At 33.3% G+C, this 27831-nt stretch overlaps 2 protein-coding genes across 7 annotated transcripts in view; one reads left to right on the forward strand and one right to left on the reverse strand.

The window, feature by feature from the left end:
- Positions 1–378: 378 nt before the first annotated feature.
- The window catches only part of tmem154 (transmembrane protein 154), a 28001-nt gene continuing 548 nt past the window's right edge, over positions 379–27831 (reverse strand). The window contains exons 2-11 of one of the 5 annotated variants that reach the window (XR_012385871.1): positions 22779–23108; positions 21026–21064; positions 20810–20848; positions 19984–20028; positions 19855–19884; positions 15934–15985; positions 13656–13729; positions 11138–11186; positions 1167–2784; positions 379–1124 (exon numbers count right to left, since the gene is read on the reverse strand). Coding sequence is in view for 3 of the 5 variants with exons in the window: in XM_073913633.1 (XP_073769734.1) it covers positions 11152–11186; positions 13656–13729; positions 15934–15985; positions 19675–19884; positions 19984–20028; positions 20810–20848; positions 21026–21064; positions 22779–22833 (549 nt within the window). In the remaining 2 variants the exon portion in view is untranslated. Of the gene's footprint in view, positions 2785–11137; positions 11187–13655; positions 13730–15933; positions 15986–19674; positions 19885–19983; positions 20029–20809; positions 20849–21025; positions 21065–22778; positions 23109–27831 lie in introns of those variants that run through there. The other 4 variants (XR_012385856.1, XM_073913709.1, XM_073913633.1 and 1 more) reach the window with 4 other exon arrangements.
- mnd1 (meiotic nuclear divisions 1 homolog (S. cerevisiae)) overlaps positions 23991–27831 on the forward strand; it is a 35867-nt gene continuing 32026 nt past the window's right edge. Inside the window, 4 exon segments of one of the 2 annotated variants that reach the window (NM_001003597.2) lie at positions 23991–24047; positions 25390–25455; positions 25598–25655; positions 27472–27620. In NM_001003597.2, the coding sequence (NP_001003597.1) occupies positions 24045–24047; positions 25390–25455; positions 25598–25655; positions 27472–27620 (276 nt within the window). In that variant the 5' untranslated portion in view covers positions 23991–24044. 2 annotated transcript variants of the gene reach the window in all.

The following is a 27831-nucleotide window of genomic DNA, read 5'->3' on the forward strand; positions in this document are numbered from 1 at the left end:
TTGAACATAAAAAATTAAGTTGTCACAATGAAATCTCAAATATTGTGTTGTTTCAGCTCATTGGTATTTTAATACTTTTTTTGAATGTATGTTTTATGTTAATCATAACTTAAGTTACGAATATTTTTAACAGTTTATTGTCATTTCAGTTAAAATAGCTCATATTTGATACAACGTAAAATTTAAAGTAAAAATATTTTTTAAGTTTAATTATATATTTTCCTTCAGCACCAAATCATCAGGGATCATGAAGGCTTATAAGATTGAATAAAATTTGCCATCACATGGATTAATTACATTTTATATTAAAAAGTAAAATATGCCTTGTAGAGAGAATAAAACTCACTAATAAAGCTGTACTCAAAATAACAACAACGATGACAATTGTTCCTCTTTTAATATAAAAAAGGATTACATAGCAGGAAGTGTGTTGGTGTGTTGTCAAAAAATGATCAGGTGATTTAAACAGCAATATATACATTGTAAGTACCCTAAAAACACAAAAGTTGTCACTGTGTACACACATTTGCAAAACTGAAATATGAAATGTAAAAATAAAAGTGTAATAGAATGTATTAAGTTTAACAGTGTCTTTATAATCAAAATGAAATGATTAACCACATTTAATGAAAAGGTTTTGTGGCAGCACTTGCATTTAGGAACCATTATGACACAGTAAAGTAATAATGTGATTTTTAATAATGTTAGGTACCCCATGTCAGAAATAACCTTTTCAAAAGGTACACATTTGAACCTATTGTACATATTATTAGTAATATATGTGTATTTATTAGTACTTAAAAGTGTAAAGAATTGCTAGTTCACCCAAAACTTAGAATTTTGTCATAATTTACTCAACCTTTCCTTGTTCCAAACCTGTTTGAGTTTCTTTTTCAAACTGAACACATAAGAAGATATTTTGAAGATGGCTGGAAACCTGTAATCATTGACTTCCATAGTATTTGTTTTTCCTACACTGTTAACAATTTCCTGTAAAATCTACCGCAACTTACTGGCAGATGTTCGCCAGTAACTTGCTGTAAATCAATTACAGCAAAAATATTGTTTGCATATACAGCATCATTTATCTTGTTGTATATGTATTTACAGAATTGTAGGTAAATCTTTAATAAAAAGTATATATACAGTAATTTTCACAATGTAACTTTAAAATACAGTAACATACTGCATAACTGTCCTACAGTAAAATACAGTTCACATTACAGTTAAATACGGTGTAATTAACAAAAATCATTAACAGTGTATTACTCATGTAAAAGGTTACCCGTTTTCAGCATTCTTCAAAACATCTTTTGTTTTCAACTGAGGAAAGAAACTTATAAAGGTTTGGAACCATTTGAGAGTGAATAAATCGTGAGTTGGTGTCACGGCAAGAATTTTCCTGGTTCAAGCCTCGGCTGGGTCAGTTGGCAATTCTGTGTGGAGTTTGCATGTTCTCCCCGTGTTCGCGTGGGTTTCCTTTCCATGCTTTCCCCACAGTCCAAAGACATGTGGTACAGGTGAATTGAATAAGCTAAATTTGCAGTAGTGTATGTGTGTGGAAGCAAGAGTGTATAGGTGTTTCCCAGTGCTGGGTTGCAGCTGGAAGGACATCCACTGCGTAAGACATATGCTGGATAAGTTGGTGGTTCATTCCGCTGTGGCAACTTTCTGATTAAAAAAGGGACTAAGCCTAAAATAAAATGAATAAATAGTGAGTAAAGAAAAAGATTTGAGGTGAACTATCCCTCTAATTTCGAAGTTAACTTTATTGGTATAAATGTGTACACTTTGTATTTCTGACAGTACGAAAAGTGGCGAAAACCTCATTATCAGATGTATGCAGAGGATCATATCAGCTTCCAAAAAGAGAAGTGATTTTGTATCCTCTTCAGTGCAATAGTCAGGAAAACATTTTTATGTTTCATTCAATTTGTTCTTTTTCATTCAAACATGTTCAAATGTTCTTCAGGCAGCAGGCTTTGATCATTTACACTGTAAAATCTGTTAACTAACAGTTTCTGTATTTTGTGATTCACAAGTGTTTTCCATTTATTTTCCGCTGTGAATTGCATTATAAGACCTTGATTTCCGCTCTGTCGAATGTTGAGGTTGAAAATTCAACTCTACAGTTTTACAACATAACATTTGTTAACATTTTAATAGTTTGTAATAATGTATAAGAAAAAAAAGAGATTAATTTAATGTATTTTTTATTTAACGACATGTCAGCAGTCAAGGCTATTTTATGGCAAGAACATTTCAATAATAAATATACAATTAAAAATCAACAAACAATTGAAAAGATTTTCAGCGCTAATACATAATAATAATAAAAAAAATGTTCCTGGTGTCAATTTGCAAAAATAATATAGGGAGAAATAAGTCTATAAAATAACAGAAAATGCACTGGCAGTTTATTACAAAGTTTTGTACAGTAATATACAACACCAACCCAGACAATATAACACTTTGAAATATATAAAAATGTTAATAAAAGTAAAACTTTCAAACTTTAGGTTAAAAGTTGTTGTTAGAAAAATCGAGGTCCCATAATGCAATTCAAAAACATAAATAAACAGGGGGAAATATGGAAAACTGCTAATTTGTGGATTTTTTTTACAGCGTACAAGTTTGTTTTAACAAAGGTAGAAATATGAAGCACGACCTAAAAAGAATCATATAGTACCAAAGTATGTCTCAACATGTACTCTGTGCACCATTGTGTATGAAGACACCTGAGGAAACTGTAAAAAACAACTGCACCAAGTCCACAGCATGCACCTGTAAAACAAACAAAGCAAAAACAACCGATTAATTCCCATATGGACCAAACTGACTAGCTGTGGATATCTGGTGTGTCTTTTACTAATATTAAGCTTTTTTTTTCCAAATGTGTATGATTTAAAATGACTTAGAATGATATAAATGGCAACATCTACAGCTATGGAAAAATAAGTTTGAAAACATTCTTGAAAATTCTCAGTTTCTTAGGATTTTGGAAGATTTACGGTTGATTTATGGAAGTGGTCTTTATCTGTATCTCAATAAAACTCAAGTTATTTGTAGTGCTTTTCAAATTAATTATTGTTCCAAAGCAGCAAAATGAGTCTGGTATTAAATGATAATTAAAATCATACATATTTTAGGTGTGAATGGTGTAGACAGTACTGCTGTGAAACGTATACACAGTTAATGTGCTGTTATAAATATATTATACTTTTATTAAAAGATTATATCTATTCTGTGTCTTTGCAACATTGTTTTAGTGTGTTTATAAGAAACTGTCTGGAGTATATAAAGAGGAAAGAGTGTGTTTCCTACTAAATAAATGATAAACTATATAATAATTACCACCACATAGCAATTTCCAGCAGTATAACACACATATTTTTGTGCAGCTAAAACAGCTAAAAGTAAACGAAACTGGAAGCCTGGTGTACCTGTTTTTATATTAAATCACCATAAAAAAAAATGTATATATATATATCTATATCTATATATCTATATCTATATATCTATATATATAATATATAATATATATATATATATATATTTTTTTTTAGCTAATTATTTATAATACATAATTATTTATAATTATTCTGAACAAAATAATGCACACTCAGGTTACAGACTGAAATGAATGACTGAACCCAATCTGTTACATAACTTTTATTGAATTCTCTTATAAAACTGTTTATTAATTTATTAATTTATTAATTTTTTTCTTTCTATGTTTTTTCCATATGTTTAGCTTTTTTTTTCCCTATGTTTTTGCGAAAAAAATGTTTGCATATGTTTTACACAGCGGATGCCCTTCCAGCTGCAACCCAGTACACTCTCAGAAATAAAGGTACGAAATCTGTCACTGGCATACTTTTTTCTTTCTAAAAGGTCATTAAAGGTACATATTAATGCCCAAAATAGTACAAATGTGTACCTCAGAGTCTCTTAATAGTATAAAAGTGAATCTTAAAATTGCAAAAGTGTACCCTAAAGGTACTGATGTCCACCTGTAGGGTACAAAAGTTTACCTTTTCAAAAGGTACCACACCAGTGACAGATTTTGTACCTTTATTTCTGAGTGTGTACACTCTCACAGTCACAATCGTACTATTTACCTATAGCGCATGTCTTTGAGCTGTGGGGAAAAGCAGAGCACCCGGAGAAAACTCACGCCAACACGTGGAGAACATGCAAACTCCACACAGAAATGTCAACTGACCCAGCCGGGACTCAAACCAGCAACCTTCTTGCTGTGAGGTGACAGTGCTAACCACTGAGCCACTGTGCCACCACCTTATAAAACAATATTTATATAAACTCTAAAAATAGATCAATCCAAAATGAATGTTTAATGACAAACTGCTGAAGATAAAGTGATAAGCATTTTCCCACACAGCCATTTGTTCAGTGCAGTGAAGTCATTGACATCTATTAAAATATGTTATGCTTTGTTTGCTAAACTTGGACTCTTGCCTTAAAAGAAAAGCTCATCAAAATAAAATTAACATTCTGCCAACACTAACTCCCCCTGCTTTGTTCCAAAACTTTATGAGTTTCTTTCTCCTGTTTTAAAAACGAAATAATACATTTTGAAGAAGGTTTGGAAACCGGTTGACCTCCAATTTTTCCTACTAGGAATGTCAGTAGTTACTGGGTTCCAACATTCTTCAAAATATCTTCTTTTCTGCTCAAACCACTTGATGTTGGCGTAATGTTTTTTATTTTATTTTGTTGAGAACTGTTCATTTAAAGTGATTTGGCATTGTTAAAATAAAAACTCGCCTCACACCAAGAAGGTTGCTGGTTCGAGTCCAGGCTGGGTCAGTTGGCATTTCTGTGAGGAGTTTGCATGTTCTCCCTGAGTTGGCATAGGTTTCTTCCACAGTCCAAAGACATGCACTATAGGTAAATTGAATAAATTAAAATGGACTTAGTGTATGTGTGTGAATTTGAGAGTGTATGAGTGTTTCCCAGTACTGGGTTGCAGCTGGAAGGGCATCTGTTGTGTAAAACATATGCTGGATAGTTTGGTGGTTCATTCTGCAGTGGCGACTCCTGGTGAATAAAGCGACTACACTGAAAGAAAATGAATAAATGCATGAATGAATGTAAAAGATGATCTCAACAATTTCATGTTAACTGTTAAAAGAACGCTTAAAAGGCTCATTTTACAACTCTTCAAGAATTAAACAGTTTTACCATATTTGAATTAGCTGATCTCACTTTTAGCTTAGCTTAGCATAAATCATTGAATTAGATTAGACCATTAGCATCTTGCACAAAATGTTCAAATAATCTTTTTAAGACTGTTTTGTAGCTACATCATGTACTAAGACTGTTAAAAAATAAAAATAAAAATGCTATTTTTCAGGTCAATATAGTCATGATATGGCAGCAAAGTTCCTTGATTATTGGAATGAGAGTATTGTTCCTAGAGAATAATTCCTCATCCTTAAAAATGGCAACTTTTCATTTTCGGTCAGCACACGATATAACTTCAGAAGAGTAAAGCTTGAAATAGGAAATCTATCTCTTTTTTACTCTACAAAATTTACTCTTGATGAGTTTTGAGCGAGATGCTAAAGACTTATGCTAAGCTAAGCTAAAAGTGCTTCTGGCAGATCAGGAGATCGGCTGAATGGATTTAAAAAAAAGATAAAACTCAACTATTTAACTCTAGGTGAGCATATTTCTCACCTTAAACCAACAATATTCCACTGAACTGAAAATGATTTCTGTTTAAAGATCAGACTGGTTCCATTTAAACCTCAAATCAGCACAAAAAAGAGCTGTGCCCTTACTCATGTACTGATGTGGCCTTAGATATCCCTAGTTTATGTTTATATAAACATCAATTTGTCATTTTGACATCACCTAGCCATTGTTAGGCTCGCTCCCCCATAGCGCTCCAGACCAATCTGATCCTGGGAAAAACACAGTCGGCATGACGTAAGCTCACATTCCTGGCTTGTGGACTCTGACCCTCTGGTGTTCCCAGGGAGAGCGAGACAGAGAGCACGCATGAGGGGGAAAAAAAGAGGCCCTCCTCATCTCTGGCCCGGCCTGAGCCTGTGTTTCCACGCATGCCTGCTGTAATGACTAGCAGATGTCAGTGCTCGCGGGTCAGAAGTCAGCCGTCCCAGCTATTCTGCTCCTCGTACGCAGCCTCATCAAAACAAACTTGACAGAACGACACCGTCTGTGTTTGTGTCTGCGTTAGAAAGCAAGTGGACGGTCAGTGGGTGTTTGCTTAAGAGCCGTTCGCGACTCTCTGCTGATCATGTGGAGGTCAACAGACAATGCTGCCGTTTATTATTCTGTCAGACTCTGACGCTTCAACACGGTCTAGACAAGAGTCAATGCTTCGCTAAAATTATTGTCATGTCTAAGGATTTTTTGTGTTCTACAAAATAAAAAAAAACTGAAAATAGGCATGCACAAACAAGAAATGGCCTTATATATACAGTATGTATTCTAAATTTTAGAAAACTTTGGTTAATAATAAAGAAATGGGAACATGATAAATTTCCATCAGTAATATATTTACAATCATAAACAAACAATGACCAATTCTTTGACGTTAGCTAATTTATTTTAATATGTTTTAACATTATCTTGTTAACTCACAGTGCATTAACTAATGTTAACAAACACAACTTTGGATTTTAATAATGTAGTAAATGTTGAACTATGAATAATATATGTGGCACAAGTATTGTTCATACTTAGTTCATGTTAGTAAATACATCTTCTATTGAAATTTGTAGTGTCATCAAAATAATAATATGTAGATTTGTAGACAGTATAAAGATAAATATCAAAACTAATGATTAAAATATCTCAGGAAGGTTTTCTGTTTCGATGCTGTTCAACCCCAGCAGGCACACAATATCATAAAACGTTAATATTAGGTTAGATTTAGGTTATGTCTAGCCAGCATCTAAGGACAATGTTATTTTGATGTCGAATAGCCTAACAACGTCAAATTACTTAGATACTTGGTTGATTTCAGGTTGTGTTAAAAAGTGACCAAAATCCAACGTCTGATAGATGTCATAGTGGTAACATCCACACAACGTCAAGGTGTAACATGATTATGTTGATATTAGGTTAATTTTAGGATGGACATTGGATATTGATGTCGGCCTGACGTTGAGTTATAAGAACAACCTGATTTTCTTTTCCAAACAAAATCCAACCTCCCCACAACATTGGGGTAAGTTGGGGTACAACGTCAATATGGCGTCATCTTGATATCCTGTGCCTGCAAGGACTAAACTTCTGAACCAGGATTCTAAACAAAGTATATTATGATATGTCATTAGAATAACTACATTCAACATTTCAGCATTGATAATATTATTTTTAAAGTTTCAATATTTTTAGAAGTTTTTCAATAAGCTTTTGATAAATCATAGCCTTGATGAGCATAACCAGCTTTCAAAGACATTTATAAACTCTACCTGACCTCTAACATCTAAAGGGTATAATATTACTATACAATTATTAGTTCTAGAACTGTGTGAAAGCTGACCAAAACACTAACACGGCTTGGACTTAAAGAGTTCACTGAGCTCACTTAATGCCCAGCAAGCAATTTTATGTTTAAAAGAATTCTAGCAGATGTCTAAACATTGACTTCTGGGTAAAAACAAGGCTAACTTTGAGCTGCATGTGAAAATCTAATAGACGTCTAACAATAGTCCAATAGATAAGTCATCAAATAGAAAGCAATGAATGACTACACATGTAATCTAATCTGTCTATTTGATCACTAGTCTATTTTTTGACTATTGCTATAGATGTCTATTAGATTTGCAATGATTTTAGCAAAAATGTGTTTAAATGTTTATTAGACATCTAGTAAACACAAAATTGCTTAGTTGGGTTTTCTGACAGAGCTTAAACAAACCAAATTGAAAGGTTTTGAGATTTTATATTTGTTTTGTTTGAGTTCTGTCAGAATACCCAACCAAGCAATTCTGTGTTTACTAGATGTCTAATAGACATTTAAACACATTTTTGCAAATCTAATAAACATCTATAGACATCTAATAGTCAACATTTAAAGTGGAGGCAAGTTTTAGACAATTATTTTTGACTAGTTTTGGACAACTAAAACTAACTTTTTATAAACTTCTATTTTGATAACTATGTTTCTAATTATTATTTTTTTATTTAGTTTTTTCCCCCAAATTATGTTTACCAGAGCAAGGAAATTTTCACAGAAAGTCTGATAATATTTTTTCTTCTGGAGAAATTCTGCTTCCAGCTGTTTTTAATTTTTTAAACACCATTTTTATGTCAAAATTTTTAGCCCCTTTAAGCTTTATATTTTTCAATAGTCTACAGAACAAATCATCATTATACAATAACTTGCCTAATTACCATAACCTGTCTAGATAACCCAATTAACCCAGTTAAGCCTTTAAACATCACTTCAAGCTGTAAAGAAGTGACTTGAAAAATATCTAGTCAAATATTATTTACTGTCATCATGACAAAGAAAAATAAATCAATTATTAGAATTGAGTTATTAAAACTATGATGTTTAGAGATGTGTTGAAAAAATCTCTCCGTTAAACAGAAATTGGGGAGAAAAAAAATGTATATATATATATATATATATATATATATATATATATATATATATATATATATATATATATATATATATATATATATATATATATATATATATATATATACATTAACCATAACCCTACATTTCCCCCATCACTTAATGATAAGGCATTTAATATTTGTCAGAGAGCAAGAATCTTCACTGTCAGTGATATTTAATAATTTTCCCAGATTTTCGCAATTAATAGAAAAATGTTCTCTTCCTAGCACCCATTTCTTTAGATACCCCCAACTTAGAAACTATGTCCAGATTTTACCAACCTTCCACCAAAATCTCAACATGACCAAATTTTTGAAGTACCCTTAGATAAAAAGGTATACTATCTATTTTATACAGGTTGAGCTCCTCTTTCACTACTACCTCTCATTCTTTTATTAAACAACAGTGGGAGTAGGAACCTTAATCTTACATTTGAGGAGATGTGGGACTGGATTTTGTCCCATGTTCATATCTCCTCTATTTGTGCATGACATTATCTTTAAGTGAAGTTGGCAAAAATAACTCAAGACATGGATCCTATGTGTGATTGCTGTAATCAAGCACCTGCAGACTTAATGCATATGTTTTGGCTTTGTCCATCAATCACTTCTCTTTGCCTATCAATTTTCAAGTGTTTCTCTTCTGTGACAAAGATGCACATCTAACCGTTATTGCACTTTTCGGACTTTCTCAGAATATAGCAGGGTTATCCAGCTGTACTGTAAACGTCCTTGCAGTTTTTACACTGTTAGCAAGATGGTGTATTCTTTTATTATGGAAACAAAGATTTCCAACAAGCTGTGACAGCTGGTAGCAAGATGAGATTCATACATTTGGAAAAAAACAGGTTTAAAATAAACGTCAATACTAGGGCTTTTTCTGAAACATGGGACCCATTTATAATTTTCTTTTCTGAGCATGTCAGTATCTCTACAAACTGTCAATCTAAATCTTAGGACCTTTCAAATGCAAAGCAAATGTAATTAAGCACTTTGTATAACCCCTGAGGATTAATGTTTGTAATATTTAGTTATCAAGGTATGTGTGTATTCTGTACAGTTTTTCATTTTTGAATACATTGAAAACATTTTTTAATTTGTTTTATTTTTTATTTAATTCAAATGTTCATTTATTATTATTAATTCATTAATTTTCTTTTCGGCTCAGTCCCTTTATTAATCAGGGGTCGCCACAGTGGAATCAACCGCCAACTTATCCAGCACATGTTTTCCTTCCAGCCGCAACCCATCACTGGGAAACCCATTCACACTTATTCACACACACATTTACACTATGGACAATTTAGCTTACCCAATTCACCTGTATCGCATATCTTTGGAATGTGAGGGAAATCGGAGCACCCGGAGGAAACCCACACAAACGCAGGGAGAACATGCAAACTCCACACAGAAATGCCAACCGACCCAGCCGAGGCTCGAACCAGCGAACTTTTTGCTGTGAGGTGACAGCACTACCTATTATTATTATTATTATTATTTCTTATTTTCTCTCTTAGATAAATGTAATTTCTTCTTGTTTAGAGGGTAGAGGTGGGAAAAATATTTGTTTAAAGTTCTCTGTAAAATGACTTTGTTATATCTGTAAAAGTTTAATAAACAGATAAAAAAAAGTAATTGCTCGTTAGTTTGCAGTTTTCACCCATCCCATTTGTAATTGTATGCTTTTCTGTACTTTTTTCTGGTCTTCTAAGAAGCAGCAATATTGCATTAAATATTTATCATTTATCATTAGAAAACAAATTGCAGTTGTGCTACGCAACAAAATAATCACAAGATTACATTTTTGGTCAAATTATGCAACCGCAATAAGCAGGAGAAATGCGTACAGGGAAATTCCAATTTGCACTGTACAGTAGCTCTTGACATGCCACTGAGCGGGATTTCTTTGGAAAGTAAAGAGGTAACCTTATGTCATTTCACTGTTCCAGGAAATGATACCTTACACATTACATTACAGGGTGTGACACATGCGAACACATATCTTCATGCCTTGTCTTGCACCACTGCTTGGTTAGATTTGACTGTGTTACACAAACAATGCTACACAATTTTACCATGTCCAGTTCAGAGGACCCCCAATTATTATCCAAATGTCTAATCCTCCACAACCCCCAGGAGAAAAAAGCAGAGTTTCATGTTACTGATGTGAACCAAGCGTATTCTCTGCACATTGTGCACACTACACACACTCTAAAACGGTTATTACATTCATTTAACTATTTGACTCTTTTCTTTCACCTTAAAACAATGTGAAAATTATTAAATATGATGTGTCAATGTCATTAATCAAGAAATGCACAACACTTGTCACAGATCTGTGCCGAAAATGAAATATTTGCAAGCTAGTACAATGACTTCACAGTTACAAACCATTAGACAGCTGTCTGAACCAATATTGTATTGCAAATATGCTGTGACTGTGTTTTAGAAAGTGTGAAGCTTTCCCAGGTTTGCATAAAGGAGGGAATAATAAGTCTAGTGTACTCACAGAAAAGCCATTCATTATATTTGGCCAGTGTCCACTTTCTTGCCTCCATCTGCAAGCACACAGATGAAAAACAAAGATTATTCAAGATAAGGCATTAAACATATTCCACATGAAAACAAATCAAATCTTTATACAAATACAGCACTTTATACATTTTCCCATCACTGTTCTTAAGCCAAACAGCTTTGCAAACCCTAAATCCAGTTTATTTGTATGAGGAAATCTTTGGATGATATACTGTTTCAAAAATGGTGGTGAATAAATGTGAATAAGTTAAAGACAGCTGCTTTAAAAACAAAGTTCATACAACAGAAGTTTCTTGAGAATTTGTATGGTTTTTAACGCAATGGCTCCCTCTGCTGGTCAAACCAGCTTCACTGATACTCAAGAACGTCATTCAAAATGTGACTGGACTACAAAACCTACAGAAGTCCTAAGAAGCCATGCACTAAAATTTAGAAACAAATCTTTATTTTACAAAAGCTGGTGGGAGAAAGGAATGTGGTCAGTCATGCAGATGTTAGATAATACCGGAGTAATATATTTTGAAACGTTTAATTCTAAATGTAATTTATTTGACAGAAAATAATATGATTAAATCATCAAAGCTATCCCACAAACTATATTTCAGATGTCTTGTAATCTATCTCAAAATAATATAACACCTTGTCTTGTTCAGCTTTTGGTGAATGGAGTTTCAATTATTGATATAAACTTATCCAATACTGTAATCCGGAATATTGTTTTTTATTAAAGAACTATATCACTTTTATTTAAATAAAAATTTATTATTTTATTCTTTCTCTAAGGAAAAAAATAGCTAGAACAAGATATTTAAAATTTCCAGTGGCACTAAAAGTAAAGGAAGTCCATTTTAAAATTCTAAACGGAATCTATCCTTTTAAAGAATTTTTGAGATGTCGATTTGGTTTAGATGAAAACAATTGTTCCTTTTGTGGTGATCAAATTGATACTACAGAGCATCTTTTCTGTGATTGTAAATTTGCTTGTGCCTTTTGGGAAGATTTGCATTACAGGTTATTTTCTAAGTTTGACGATTTACATGCTTTAACAAAAGAAAATGTACTATTTGGGTTATTTTTGAAAGATGAAACACTTGATTTAGCAATTAACTTAGCATTGTGCAGTATACCATTTTCAACGATTGGTTGACTCAAATAAACCCCTGCCTTTTGTCTGTTATTTTCTTAGTGTTCATAACTTCCATCCATACTCCAAGTATTGACCACCTTCTTAATCATTTTTTTTTGTTCTGATCTCAAGCTTAGGCAAATAACTGAGAATGCACCAATCAGAGGCTGCATATGATGTTGTCATGTAGACTTCTAACAAAGTATGTTACAGTATTGTAAAATACAAAAATATAAGACACTAAAGTATTTTGATACACAGTATTAACCCATTTTTTAAATAAACCCCATCAAATACAATTTTCAGATTACTATTTTGTATTTAAAATATGTATTTAAAATACTTGTATCATAAATACTGCTCATCCCTGTCACCAGGTGCACATTAACAATAACAGGGAAGTATCTGAAAGTGTTCTCTAATTTTGATCAATGTTCTTATTCAAACATCTCATTTAAAGGGCAAGTTCACCCAAAAAGTAAAAAAATCTGCCATCATTTACTCAACCTCCGCTTGTTTCAAACCTGTTTCTTTCTTATGTTAAACATAAAGATATATGTACTGAAGAATATTGATAAAAAAAAACACCTTTTGACTTCCATAGTATTTGTTGCTTACTAAGAATGTCAATGGCTGCTTTTTCCAGCATTCTTCTGAATATTGTGTTTTGTGATCAACAACAACAACAACAAAAAAGAAATTCAAAAAGATTTAGAACTACTTGTGTGTAACATGTGCAAAAAATGGTGAAAACATTTTCATTTTTCAGGTGAACTGTTCCTTAGTGTTTTACACTGTAATGCAGAATGTAAGTCATGAAATAAGCCTTAAAATTCACTCCTTTATTCCTTTCAGGATAACTTCAAATAAGACTAAATGACCTTAAAATAAAAATGTAGATTGTTCTGTAATTGTGACCTCCTTCATATGCAAAAGAAAACAAAACATGGACAAAAGAGCCAGTACTGTTTAACCAGCATGTATTTTTTCTTAGAACAAACATTGGGTCAGACTTTATTTTGATGGTCTGTTTGTTGAATTTAAGTTACATTGCATCTATAGGCACAGTAATTCTCATTAGATTATAAGTATACTGTTAAATTGGGGTTAGGGTTAGTGTAAGTTGACATGTACTTGCTAAAGTTTTTATAATCAGTTAAATGTTTGTTAAAGGAGCGGTATCAACAAATATTAAGCAGACAGTATACTAATACTCAAATGGACCATCAAAATAAAGTGTTACCAGATATTGTGATTTTCTCTACTAACTGTAATTGTGATTAAACACTAAATGTACAATATCTGAGACACACCAAGGCCCAGACTTGGACATGTAACTCAGTATTACAGAAACTGTAATAGTTACCTTTCGCCATCCAGTTTTCCAGATCTTCCATTTCCAACTCCATCACTGATGGGATGTCGTCCTCAAACATTGGCCTGTAAACAATAAAAGAATAACATGGTCATATTCATATTTATATTCAAACTATTATGCTTATTATTTAATTTATGGAAACACATTTCAAGCACAACACAAAAAACTGCATTAGATATTAAGAAACAAACAGAAAGAATTAAATCCAATGATCAATACATTTTGTGTAATTATGCAAAGCAGAAGTGAAGTGAAGAACTGAATTTGTTGGTAGTCTATGCTGAGATGGAAGTTGGTTTTGTCTCCTGTTAGCAGATTTTTATCTTCAAAGAGGAACCAGCAACTATGAGCAACTTTTGTGGAACATTTTAACACTTTACAAATGCCCAGTTCGTGAGCAGTCTAAATTGCCAAAGCTCAACAGCCATTAAATATTGTAAAAATGATCTGGGCATCTGTGGGTGTTTGCTGTGGTCAATTAAACATGACTTTTTTATACACGGTTCATACAGTCCATCCAGAAAGTATTCACAGCACTTCACTTTTTCCACATTTTTTATAGCCTTATTCCAAAATGAATCCAATTTATTTCCTCAAAATTCTACACACAATACCACATAATGACAATGTAAAACAAGATTTTAAAAAATTGTTGCAAATTTATTAAACATAAAAAACCTGAAAAATCACCTGTACGTAAGTATTCACACCCTTTGCTCAATGCCTCAAGTCTTTTTGAATATGATGCCACAAGCTTGGTACACCTATCTTTGGGACTTTTTGCTCATTCCTCTTTGCAGTACCTTTCAAGCTCTATCAGGATGGATGGGAAGCGACAGTGTACAGCCATTTCAGATCTCTCCAGAGATGTTCAATAGGATTTAGATCTGGGCTCTGGCTGGGCCACTCAAGGACATTCGCAGAGTTGTTGTAAAGCCACTCCATTGATATTTTGGCAGTGTGATTTGGCTCAATGTCCTGCTGGAAGATGTCACCCCACTCTGAGGTCAAGAGCACTCTGAAGGAAGTTTTCATTTAGGATGTCTCTGTACATTGTTGCATTCATCTTTCTCTCTATCCTGACTAGTCTTGCAGTTACTGCTGCTGTAAAACATCCCCACTGCATGATGCTGCCACCACCATGCTTCACTGTAGGGATGGTATTAGCCTAGTGATGAGTGGTGCCTGGTTTTCTCCAAACATAACCCCTGGCATTCACTCCAAAGATTTAGTCTCATAAGACCAGAGAATTTTGTTTGTCAGGTGCCATTTGCCAATTTCCAGGCGAGGAGAGGTTTCCGTCTGGCCACTCTACCATACAGGCCTGATTAACAGAGTGACCATCGGGTTATTTATTGATCACCTCCTTGATTAAGGCCCTTCTCCCACTATCACTCAGCTTAGATGGCCGGCCAGCTCTTGGAAGCGTCCTGGTGGTTCCAAACATTTTCCACTTACAGATGATGGAGGCCACTGTGCTCATTGGAACGTTCAGAGCAGCAGAAATTTTTCTGTAACCTTCCCCAGCCTTGTGCCTTGAGACAATTCTGTCTTGGAGGTCTACAGACAATTCCTTTGTCTTCATGCTTGGTTTGTGCTTGGACATGCACTGTCAACCCTGGGATCTTATATAGACAGGTGTATACCTTTTCAAATCATGTCCAATCAACTGAATTTACCACAGGTCAACTCAAAATAAGCTGCTGAAACATCTCAAGAATGATCAGTGGAAACAAAATGTACCTGAGCTCAATTTAGAACTTTATGGCAAAGGCTGTGAATACTTATGTAAAAGTGATCTTTCAGGTTTTTTATTTTTAAATAAATTTGCAACAATTTCAAAAAAATATTTTTTTCACATTGTCATTATGGGGTATTGTGTGTAGAATTTTGAGGAAATAAATGAATTTAATCTATTTTGGAATAAGGCTGTTACATAAAAGAAATGTGGAAAAAGTAAAGCACTATGAATACTTTTGGGATTTACACAATAAAACACTAAATATAACCACATCAATTATTAATTTTTATATCACAAGCTAAACATTATTAGGATTACAAATGTAAAATGCTGAAAAACTAAATTAAGCTGTGTGTGTGCTTTTAATACTTCAATTATACGTTTAGATTTTAAATTTTCAAGGTTGATAACATTCAATAAAGGGAGTATTCTCGGTTAACTGTTAAAGTGGACAAAGGATAAAAACACTGATTATACTTAGAAAGTAGTAACAGAACATGCTTGTAAAAACATGCTTGTACATACATTGGGACCTTTTCATGGTCATCATCATCCAAATAAGCATCTTCTTTTGTGTCTTTTGAAAAAAAGAAGAAGTTGTTAAACCCAACAATATACAGTCATTTCCTTGACTAGCCTTATATTAATTTAGAAGAAAAGGCAACACAACACGACACATAACATAACATAACATAACATAACATAACAAATGTTATATATATATATATATATATATATAATATTCAGTTAGAAAAACTGAAAACAATTTCAAATGAATAAAACAAAGAACTTTACTATAAAGATGTTTATTTGTAGGGCCATGAATTGTGTCTAAAAACATGAAATGCTAGCACCCAGTAATGTTTTTTTTATTCCTCCTGATCTGCATGAATGGGCAGTTGCAGCAACGTGGTCTATAAATTTCAGCTGTTTATCAAGTACCACCAGGTTTCTAACTGTCCTGGAAGGTGTTTGTGTTGAGGTGGCCAGCTGTATAGGCAACATTTTTGCAGGTTTTTCCAACAGATCCATTTTTCCAACTTGTTTCTACATTTTTGCCAGATTTCAAGAATCTGTAATTTTTTCATGTTAAAAATGTTGCCAAACTTTGATATATGGTATCAATAGCTAATGCAAAAAAGTTTGTTCAGGCTTTCATGACCTCTTGGTTAGACTAATAATAACTGAGTATAATAACAATAATCATTACTAATAAATTACTTGTAATCGTTAATAGGCGGTTGCCCTGTATGCCTAATTAACAAATTCAGCTAGTTCAAAATACAGCTGCTAGAGTGCTTTCTAGAACTAAGAAATACTACCATTTTACTCCAGTTCTTTTACAATTGCATTGGCTCTCTATCAAATATTGTATAAATTAAAAACATTTACTGACTGCCTACAAAGCCCTGAACGGCTTAGCTTCACAGTATTTGAGGGAGCTTCTGGTGTATCACAGCCCTTCACGTTCTTAATTATTCCTAAAATATCAAGATTAAGACAATAGATCTTTCTCATATCTTGCACCTAAACTCTGGAACAGCCTTCCTAGCACAGTTTGGGAGGCAGACACACTCTGTCAGTTTAAAACTAGATTAAAGAGACATCTCTTTGCATTAGCATACACATAAAACACAAATGATTTTGAAAGCATATTGTTAGGCTGCATTAATTAAGGCAACCGGAGCCGGAAACACTCCCCAAGAGACATTATGATTTGATGACATCCAAGCTTGTTTTAGTTTATCCTTATCCAGAGGTCTCCATGAACCTGGACCAGGCCGTATCCTGAACAGATGCTGTGATGGTCATGGAGGAGTGGAGAACATGAGACTGCTTTCTGAAAAACCCCAGTGACAGACGAGTCTCTGCATTGATCCAATGGGACAGCCTGAACACCTGCCGATGACCTAATCAGACCTGCAACTTCTCTACGACCAGTGTCAGCCTCTGGCGCAGACTGCAGCTCTGCACAAGAAGTCTGGCCAGAGGAGAAAGAGTTTTACCCAACTGAGCCTGTTCGTTCTTAAGGATTTTGTTCCTACATCTTTGTCAATTGGTGAAATTTCCTCCTTGCCACTGTCGCCACTGGCTTGCTTGGTTTGGGGCTTGTGGAACTACGCATCAATGGATTTGCTTTTTAGTGTTTGGACTTTCAGCAGCTGAAATGAACTAAACTGAACTAAAAAACTAGACTGAAGCAGAGCCATAGAAATAAAGATAAATTGAATTGAGTTGCATATGGTGAAGTGGTTAATTATTGGGCTGGTCGGGATTGCAAGCAGTTAAGTTTATAAAAGACTGAGTTGTGGGTGATAGTCAATTATCCAGCAGGAAATACCTGTCAGACCTGCTGATATCAGCAATATCAGCAATTGTCAGATTGTCTGGTTTGAATGAGAGGTAGAATTTGGTGTGGTCAGCATAGCAGAATTAGGAAAAAAAATGTTTCTGAATGAAGACTCAATTGATGTGATGTAAATGGAGAACAGAAGAAGTCCAAGAACAGTGCATTGAGACACCCTAGTAGCAATAAGGTGTGGCTCAGGTACTTCACCCCTCCAAGAAACCATGAAAAACCTACTTGGGAGGTAAAAACTAGACTAACTGAGTGCGGTTTCTGAGATGTCCATTGTCTTAAGTGTTGCCAAGAGAATTTGGTGGTTCACAGTTTCAAAGCAGCAGACAAAACCAGCAAGATGAGCACAGCTCTTTTGAGGTTTTACAACTGAGAGATGAGTAGCCACTGTGGAAGGCCTGCTTTTAAAACTAAACTGGTCAGTCTGATTGTTCTGGTTGAGAAAGACAGAGACTTGGTTAAAAAACAATAGTTTTTAATTTTTTTGAAATAAATGGAAAGAGCTATTAAGTCTGTAATTGCCTATTTTAGCTGGGTTTTGGAGTTATCTGAGCCTGTTTGAATGCAACAGAAAATGCACTAGAGTGAAGGAATGTGTTAATAGTATAAGCCCAGATACCACTGAAGCTTGGTGAAGATGAGATCAGAGAATCGTGACCAGTTGACAGGTAATAGGGTGACAGTGACAGGACAAGTTTTCATACTCCAGTCTCTGATCACAAACGAGTGTGTGGTTATTCATGTGGTGTTTAATAACTGTTGTAGCGAACTGAGAACTGCCATTTTATTGGTGAAAATTGTTGAAAAATGACAGACCTGACGAGGGAGCGTGGAGGACAGAGTAGGGAGAGTTATGAATTTAAAGCACATAATCAGCACCTCCAAGTCTGAGGCTATGGTGCTCCACCGGAAAAAAAGTGGTTTGCCATCTCCAGGTTGGAGGAAAGTCCCTACCCCAGGTGGAGGAGTTCAAGTATCTTAGGGTTTTGTTCACAAGTAAAGGAAAAATGGAACGTAACAGGCAGATTGGCGCAGCAGTAGCAGTAATGTGATTGATGTAGCGGTCAATTTTGGTAAAGAAGGAGCTTAGCCGAAAGGCAAAGGTCTCGATATACTGGTCAATCTACGTTCCTACTCTCACCTATGTTAATGAGCTTTGGGTTATGACCAAAAGGACAAGATTTTGGATACAAGCATCCAAAATAGGTTTCCTTCCCTTATAGATAGGGTGAGGAGCTCTGTTATCCGGGAGGAGCTTGGAGAAGAGCCGCTGCTCTTCCACATCGAGAGAAGTAAGCTAAGGTTGGGTATCTGTTTCGGATGCCTCCTGGATGCCTACCTAGGGAGGTGTTTCAGGCAGGTTCCACCGGGAGGAGGCCTCGGGGAAGATACAGGACACGCTGGAGGAACTATGTCTCTCGGCTAGCCTGGGAAAGCCTCGGGATCCCCCTAGAGGAGGAGGTGAAGAAAGTGTCTGGGGAGACGGAAGTCTGGGGTTCGTTCCTGAGACTGCAGCCCCCGCAACCTGACCCAAAAGCAGTTGAACATTAATGGATAAAAAACTTATTTAAAAAGCCAAAAATATTGGGAAACTAGACTATTCTCAACAGCAGTTCTCAGTAACTGATTTGGTACAATCTTTAATCCACAGACCGGTCTAGATGTCCTATTCAGTTTCCCTTCTAAATTTGGCGAGTGTTTTTTTAGATGTCAATTTTTTTGTTTTGTAAAATGCACCTGGAGTTTACCAATGCCACCCAGTTGGTTCAAGCAGTGCGTACATTCATATTTCCTACATACTTTGAATGATTCCAAGGCTGTGTAAATATTTGTGTCTTTTAGATAAGCATGCAAACATATGTAAACAGTGGCTGCAGTTCCAGTTTGTTAGTTTATTGCAGACATACCGTCTTTTATTCTCCACCTGCGGCAGATGATGACGACACAGACGATCATGGAGATGACGATTGTGAGAACCAGAGGAATGATGATCATGATGACTATGTTCAGATCATTCTCCTCATTGTCTGTGTCTGCCTCTGCCTCTGTCTGTTTGGTTTCCTCAGTATTAAATGACTCTGACTCACTGTTTTGTATGGATCCTAAATCCGAGGTAGCTGTGGTTGCACAAGATTTAAGTAAAAGGTGATTTCCAGAACCAAAAAAAATCTTATCTCAGCTTGAGGTCATGCATTTGAGAAAAACAATATACGTACTCTGACTCATTCCATATCCAGATCCTGCCACATCCCCGTTATTCTCTTTAAAGAAAAAAAATCCTTGTCAAACTAAAAACAAGCATTTATAGTTTATATTTCTGTATATGATGTATATGGGTTACACAATAATAATTTACTTAATTTTTTTGGTCACACTTTACAATACGGTTTTATTTGTTAATGTATTTTCTAACATGACCTAATTATGAACAATACTTGTACAGCATTTTTAATGATAATTCAACATTCAGCATTAATAACATCCAAATTCATGCTTATCAAACACACACATACACACACACACACACACACACACACACACACACACACACACACACACACACACACACACACACACACACACACACACACAAACACACACACACACACACACACAAACATTTATATATTAACATTTTATATAAGTGACTTTAATACATTATTATTAATTATTATTACTATTATTATTATTTAGGAACAACTGATAAGATAGAATAATGCAGTAAAATATTTAAAATACCTAATAATACAACTATAATAATTAACAAAACTTTATGATAGATTTTTATTGTATATTCTACAGAACAGAAATTTATAAGTGCATTATTCTGTGTCAGAAATAATTATTAAATGCTATTTTCAAAAAATTTGATGAATGATAATAATAATTGTGATTATTCATAGTTTTAGTTTTAATATTTCATATAAAACATAATTACGTTTTTCTGAATTATTTTAATAATTAAAAAGTTCAAAAGAATATCCTTTACATTTAACGTATATCCTTTACATTTATGTATGTGTGTGTGTGTCAATTTCTTACCTTTATCTTGAACTTCTGCTTTAGTAGTTACCACTACAACTGTTAATTGCACAAACAGATCAGATTTATTTATAAGGGAACGTAAATGCTTGCATAATGTTAATGTTAACTAAAAAAAATTACAGACAACTATGGAAGACATTTTGTTTTATTCAATTTGATTTTAGTTGTATGGCAGCAAACACAAAGCAACTTCAACTAAAAATGGATACTCACGTTCTTCTTCAGTAATCTCAGGACTTTCTTCGCTTTGAACTGCAAAGACATGCAGCTAAAATTAGTTGACATATTTCAGTATTGACTGTAAAGAACCTTCATTTGAAATAGTGGGGATTAGTTGAGACCCGTTACAGTACAAAAGAAAGACGTTATCTAAGAATCAGCCTCATGTATCAGAGAGAAATCAGATTTCTTGCCTCAAGAGTATTTGTTTTTTTTTAACAAGTTGTCTTTCATTTAGTTTATATGCACTTCAGTCGATGAACAACACATCAAATAACTATACCACATTTGTTTTCATTTTATAATTGTAAATACTTATGTGTGTGTGTGTGTGTCTGTCAATGAGAGACATTCATATATAATAAAGGTAATTGACCTAAAAAGTACAAATTTACTAAAAGTTATGACTGCAAACATTTGAATGTTCTAGTGCCTTTTGTAGAATATTATCATATGTTTCTTAATATATGTGTAATGTGGTTTAAACAGAATTAAATACGGATCATATTAATTTCAATTGTACTTTAAGGTTTTAAATAACTTTTGTAAAAATGAAACGCTAATAATGTTCATGACCTACTTATTTTGTATAGTATCAATATTTAATAACAATTAATAATGTTGATTTTGACATTTTTTTGTAATTTAAATTAGTAAAAACTTATTATAATAACATAGTTTAAAGGATAATGGTAAAGTTTAAAGATTGAAAAAAGTATTTTGGGGGATGAAGTCAGAATTATTAGCCCCCTTTGAGTCCCCCCCCCCATTATGTTTAACAGAGCAAGAAAATTTTCACAGTATGTCTGATAATATTATTTCTTCTGAAGAAAGTCTTATTTGTTTTATTTTGGCAAGAATAAAAGCAGTTTTTAATTTTTTATAACCATTTTAAGGTCAAAACTATAAGCCTCTTTAAGCTATATTTTTTTTCGATAGTCTACAGAACTAACTATTGTTTTACGATAACTTGCCTAATTACCATAACCTGCCTAGTTAACCTAGTTAAGGCTTTAAATATCACCTCAAGCTATAACGTGTCTTGAAAAATATCTAGTAAAATATTATTTACTGTCATCGTGGCAAAGATAAAATAAATCATATATAAAAAAAATTAGCTATTAAAACTATTATGTTTAGAAATGTGTTGAAAAAATTGTCTCTCTGTTAAAAGAAATTGGGGGAAAATAAATGTGAGCTAATAATTCAGGGGGGCTAATAATTCTGACTTCAACTGTATGATATGTACTTAAGGATTATAACGCAATAACGTTAATCAATGCTGTATTAATGACACAAAAATAAGGCTTATTAAACACAGAACCTCACAGTACAGTGTAACTCATCCCAACTTAAATAACCTAATAATCAGTTACAGAGACCATGAAGCAAGAGAAAGATACATTTGTCCTGAATCATTATGATCTTTCTTCCTCAATTTCCTCAACAAAGACTAGCTGTATTATGTTTTGCATAAAACCAGTAGCAACAAATGAGAAGTTATTATGTACTGTGATCCCCTTGTCTTCAGCTTTATCATTGTCCACTGTGGTTAAAAGATACAACAGGTCATTTGAATGTGTACATTGATTGTTATGTTGCCTTGGGGCCAAAAACAGTGTAAAAGGATTTCTGAAGAACCTGCTTAAAAGAGCTGACAGGAAAGAGGATAGTCATTTTAAATGAATGGAAAAAATATGGAAAAAGAGAAAGACATCGACAGGATTCTACTAATGTGAGCACCTACCAAGTCCAGTCCAGCAGGCTGTCAATCCCAAAAGCAGGAACAGTATAAGATTCATTTCCCAGAGTCCTCGTGGAAGCAGTGGCCCACAGTTTGGTTAGACAGAGACACCGACTCATTTCATTTTGACTGGTGACAAACACGCCTGCATGACATCCTGCTTCCTCTTTCAGACCTGATTCACCTAACCAGGAAAAAAAAACACCACCCTTTCGCTCGCTCTCTTTTTCTCTCCCTCGGATGTGATGCAATCAAGCAGTGAGCTTGTTACCACAAGCCAAGCTGTTCCTCAGTTAGCTGTGAAAACACATTCCTGCATATATGGTATGTGACCTGACCAAAAACCAGAAAAAAAAAGAGAGAGAAGCACAAAAAGAGCTGAGTAAACAGAGGCAGTTTTAAACTCTTTAAACAGGCTGAAGTAGGAAGAGTTTACATTGAGTCTGCACTACAGCTGTCTTTGGCACAAACAACGGTGATTTCCAAGCAGCTAAAAATAGAAATTTGAAAGTGAGAATTGAAAGACAAAATAATGACATAGATTACAGGAAGAATTCTACTATATGTCTAAATGACTCAGTTTCACTTTCGAAGTAATGTGAATTACATTACTGACATTTTACATTAAGCTTTTATTACATTTAAGCTGCCACAACATTTTCCTCCTGTGGAAATCAATTTTAAAGTTTTTTTTTTCAATATATTGAAGCATTAGAGGTATAAATATAGCTTTTTTTTGTGATTACATATATGCTGTGCAAACAATAACCTAGCATATAAAATTTTTTAAATATTTTTAACATAAATGACTCAGTTTATTACTACATTTTCCATATAATTGGTCATATATAGCTAAACTACAGTTTAGTTTGTTAAATGATAGTAAATAACAAAATCACGTAAATACAGTTCAAAACTATTATATAAATTTCAAAGGTATATTATATAAAAAGGTTAACTTATTGATGTGTGAATGAGTCCATGTTCAGTTTACAATGTTAGCTGGTTCTTGAGACATAATCATGTCATGACAACGCAGTCATTACACGAAAAAAAAAATAAGAATATTAAATACCTAAATTATCTAAATATCTAAATAGTAATATTTTCGGTAATATAAGAAAAGCCTTGGGAGAGTAAAAAAGAAATTAAAACATTCCCTTCAAAACAACCTCGATCACGCGCATGCGCAGTTCTATCAGCATCTATCCCGCGCATGCGCAGTGAGATTGTCTTTTTAGATCTCGCGCCAAACTCAAGCAGTCAAACATGGTGAGAACATTTTATTATTGTTATTGTATTTCAAAATATATGATTTCGATTACTTTCAAGAGAATGTTTCTTGTTTTTTGTGCTGCTCGAAGGTTTACATTAATGTTTTAAAATAACATTCTAGGCTGTGTTAAGCTCTGTATACGACACTCCTTTGCCATTGACTTGTAAACAACTTGTAAAACGTGTTTACCACAACCAGAACAGTTGTTTGCTAATAAGTGACGACGAAAGTTATCGTGCATTGAAGTTCACGGCATTATTTTCACTTTATACACTTTATACGTAGATAGTTAATTGGTCATTACAAATAAAAGGCCAAATAATAAGGTGAAAACTGGGATCACTAAATAATTAGATTTGTTTTTAAATAATGACATGACATTGACCTTATCACTACCCCCTATAAAAACTTGGCTTTATCATGTTATGCATTGAACGTCATTTATAACGTTTAAATATGTCATTGAAAAGACACTTTTGCATTCTAACAGCAGGATTAGATTGATTAAAAAAAACATTTTTCTTAACCTTTTGTAATCTTAATTTCATTTTTCTAACTCGTTTATGCAATACAGTAAACATTTTTAATCTTGAAACTCTTAATATATTTAAATTTACTTCTTTTAAGTAAGCCATCAGTAGAGCTAGACATGTTTGAGCTAAATTTTGTAAAAAATAAATAAATAAATAAATCTGCAGATTTATGCAGAAAGATTTTTGGGGAGTATCATAACTAAAAACTTCATAAATTAAAGAAAAAAAACTTTTTTAACTTTAATGTTTACAATGCAAATCCAGTTAGATCAACTTGTTTAGTAAACAAAGCAAGTATTATATAATATATCTACGAAAAGACAGAAAATATTATAAACTATTGTAAATAAATCATATGAGCTTTTTTATATTAGTTAATAATAGTGAAATAATTTAAAAATTGAATAAATATAAATTTATGCACATTTACAATAATAAATAGACTCAATGATGGGCTAAAAATCTGCAGATTTCTGCATGCACAGATTCAGTTTTAGTGTCTAGTGAGTTTTTTTGTTGTTCTGAAACATGTAGCTTAATGTTATGGCGCAAAAAAAAGCTTTTTTTTACGACAAATATTTTCTTAACTGATATTTTGAAACAAGCAGTGTAAACATCAGTTTGCATAAAGGAGTCCAAACTTTCCATCTTTACTTCCACTCATTTTAGAAACAAGTTTTACATTTTCAAAATTTTGCGGTTAAAATAAAGTAAAAACATCACCGCTATTCGGTAATGACTGTTTAACCAGTTATTTATAATTGAAAGATATAACTGCATTGATTGTCTCATTTATAATCCACAGTCTAAAAAGAAAGGACTTAGCTTGGAAGAAAAAAGAAGTCGCATGATGGAAATATTTTTTGAAACTGTAAGTATACGTGGTTTTACATTCTCGTTTTATATAACCCATCAATAAAGGTTATAGATATGTGAATGAGTCCTCTTAGTAGTTTACATGAACACAAATCTTGAGAGATGAGATTAATTAAGATTTTTATTCACCTCTTCAGAAAGATGTGTTTCAGCTGAAGGACATAGAGAAAATTGCCCCAAAATCCAAAGGAATCAGTAAGTTTTATCAACCTTTTGTGCTTTATGTTGCAGATCCTAAGTCTATGTCACAGACAGAGGGAGCTCTAAGTCTTTTAACTCATTTTGGATAGAATGTATGTAATGGTAATCATTAAAAACGGACCCTTGCCTGTTTTATTTGGATGAAAGCAAATCATTTCCAGATGAATAGCCACTTGACCTATAATTTGTTAAACGTTTTGCCCTAGAACCTCAGAAGTATCTAGTAATAATGCTTTTATTGTTGAGGACATTATAGCAATAATAAAGAAATGGCATAATGTTTAAAAAAGATAAAGGCTATGTTTTTCGGAACATAAACAAATGCTCCTTTACGATCAACATCCAGGATAAAAATCTTTTAAGAAGTACATTGGCAAGGTGACAAGCCTGTTTTTTGATAGATGTCAATATAGGAGAGGCTTCGGTGTGCAGAATTAACTGCTTTTGTTTATACACTGCATTATGTCTGTCTTCTGATCTTCAGTATATTTGCTTTAAATACATAATATTAATTTCAGGATTTGTTTAATTTGAAGTTTACATCAACAACAAAAAATGTTTTACCAGAGAATTAAATTCTAAAAATAATAAGTTGTGACCTGGCACATTAATTTCTCTACTGGGTTTTACATTGCTAATAAGCTTCCTTAAATATCTGATCTGCTTGTCTGTGGATTTTAACTAAACCAGGATGTTTTGATTACATCTGCATTAATGTATTTTTTTAAATTACCATATTTTTTTATTCCATAATAAGTAATTTTTCACCCTCTCTACCCCCCATCAAAAATTTAATTTGTAACAAATAAGAAATGATCCAGTGTTTTTGTATTACAACACAGTCATACTGTACGTTTATGGTGCAAACAGAACTGATTTCAAATGTTAGTCATGTTACAAATCATCAGATTGGTGACTGTTCGATTTTGCAATAATGATGTATGAAATACAACAGAAAACCAGATGCATGCTTTTGTTAAGACATAAAAGTGCATGTACAAAGTTCGTAAATCTTAATTTCTAACTTTGGTGTGGCAATAATACAGCATAGGCTTAACAGAACTGGAGGATTTTCGTTAACACGTTAACATTGGGACCAATTCTCACTTTTAACTATTAGTGGCTTATTACCTGCCTAATAAAAGTTATTTTTAAATTTTATTTCAATAGTTAAAAAGTAAATATTATGCATCATTTCATTTCTACATCCCTAATCCTACCCAATACCAAGTACCAGACAAAATCTGCAGACATTTTTTGCTATTTCTGCTGAGAATTTTGTAAAAAAAAATCTGTGGATTTATGCAGAATGATTTTAGGAGTATCGTAACTAAAAGCTTAATATATTAAATAAAAATAATACATTTTTAACTTTATTTAATGTTTATAATGCAAATGCAATTAGATCCACTTATTTGGTAAAAAAGCAAGTCTCATATGATAACATCTTCTACAAGACAGAAAATATTATTTTATAAACTGTATTGTAAATAAATTAAATGAACACTTTAATGCCACTATTATTATATCACAATAATATCAGTGAAATGAATTTAAAAACTGAATAGATATAAATTTACACAATTAAATAAGTAGACTCAATGATGGGCTAAAAATCTGAGGAAATGTGGGCCTACCAATAGCTAAAGCCAACTACTACCACTAACTATTAATAAGCAGCAAATTAGAAGTTTATTGAGCTAAAAGTCATAATAAAGTGAATAAATTCACAAGAATTGTACCTTAAAATAAAGTGTGAATTTTCTCCTATGTTAAGCTTTTAAGTGTTTGATGATTTCTTTTATTTCAGCTCCCATGTCAGTGAAAGAGGTATTGCAGAGTCTGGTGGATGATAACATGGTGGACACTGAGAGGGTGGGCACCTCCAACTATTACTGGGCGTTTCCTAGTAAAGCACTGCATGCCCGAAAACGCAGATTAGAGGAACTGGAGAAACAAGTGAGGACATCTCTCTTTCTTATATCTCTTATTAATCAGCTTGCTTATTGGTATGCATGCTGTAATAAAAAAATCAGTTTAAATAACATTAAATTGTATAAATCAATTGCTTAGTAGAAAGATAACAATGTTTCTGTTAATATATTGTTGTCTGTATATTTTAGAACTTAAAACTAGTTCATGAAGCAGTCCCCCAGTAGGGCTTAGAGAT

Source organism: Danio rerio, chromosome 1, assembly GCF_049306965.1.
Source record: "Danio rerio strain Tuebingen ecotype United States chromosome 1, GRCz12tu, whole genome shotgun sequence".
Taxonomy (NCBI): Eukaryota; Metazoa; Chordata; class Actinopteri; order Cypriniformes; family Danionidae; genus Danio; species Danio rerio.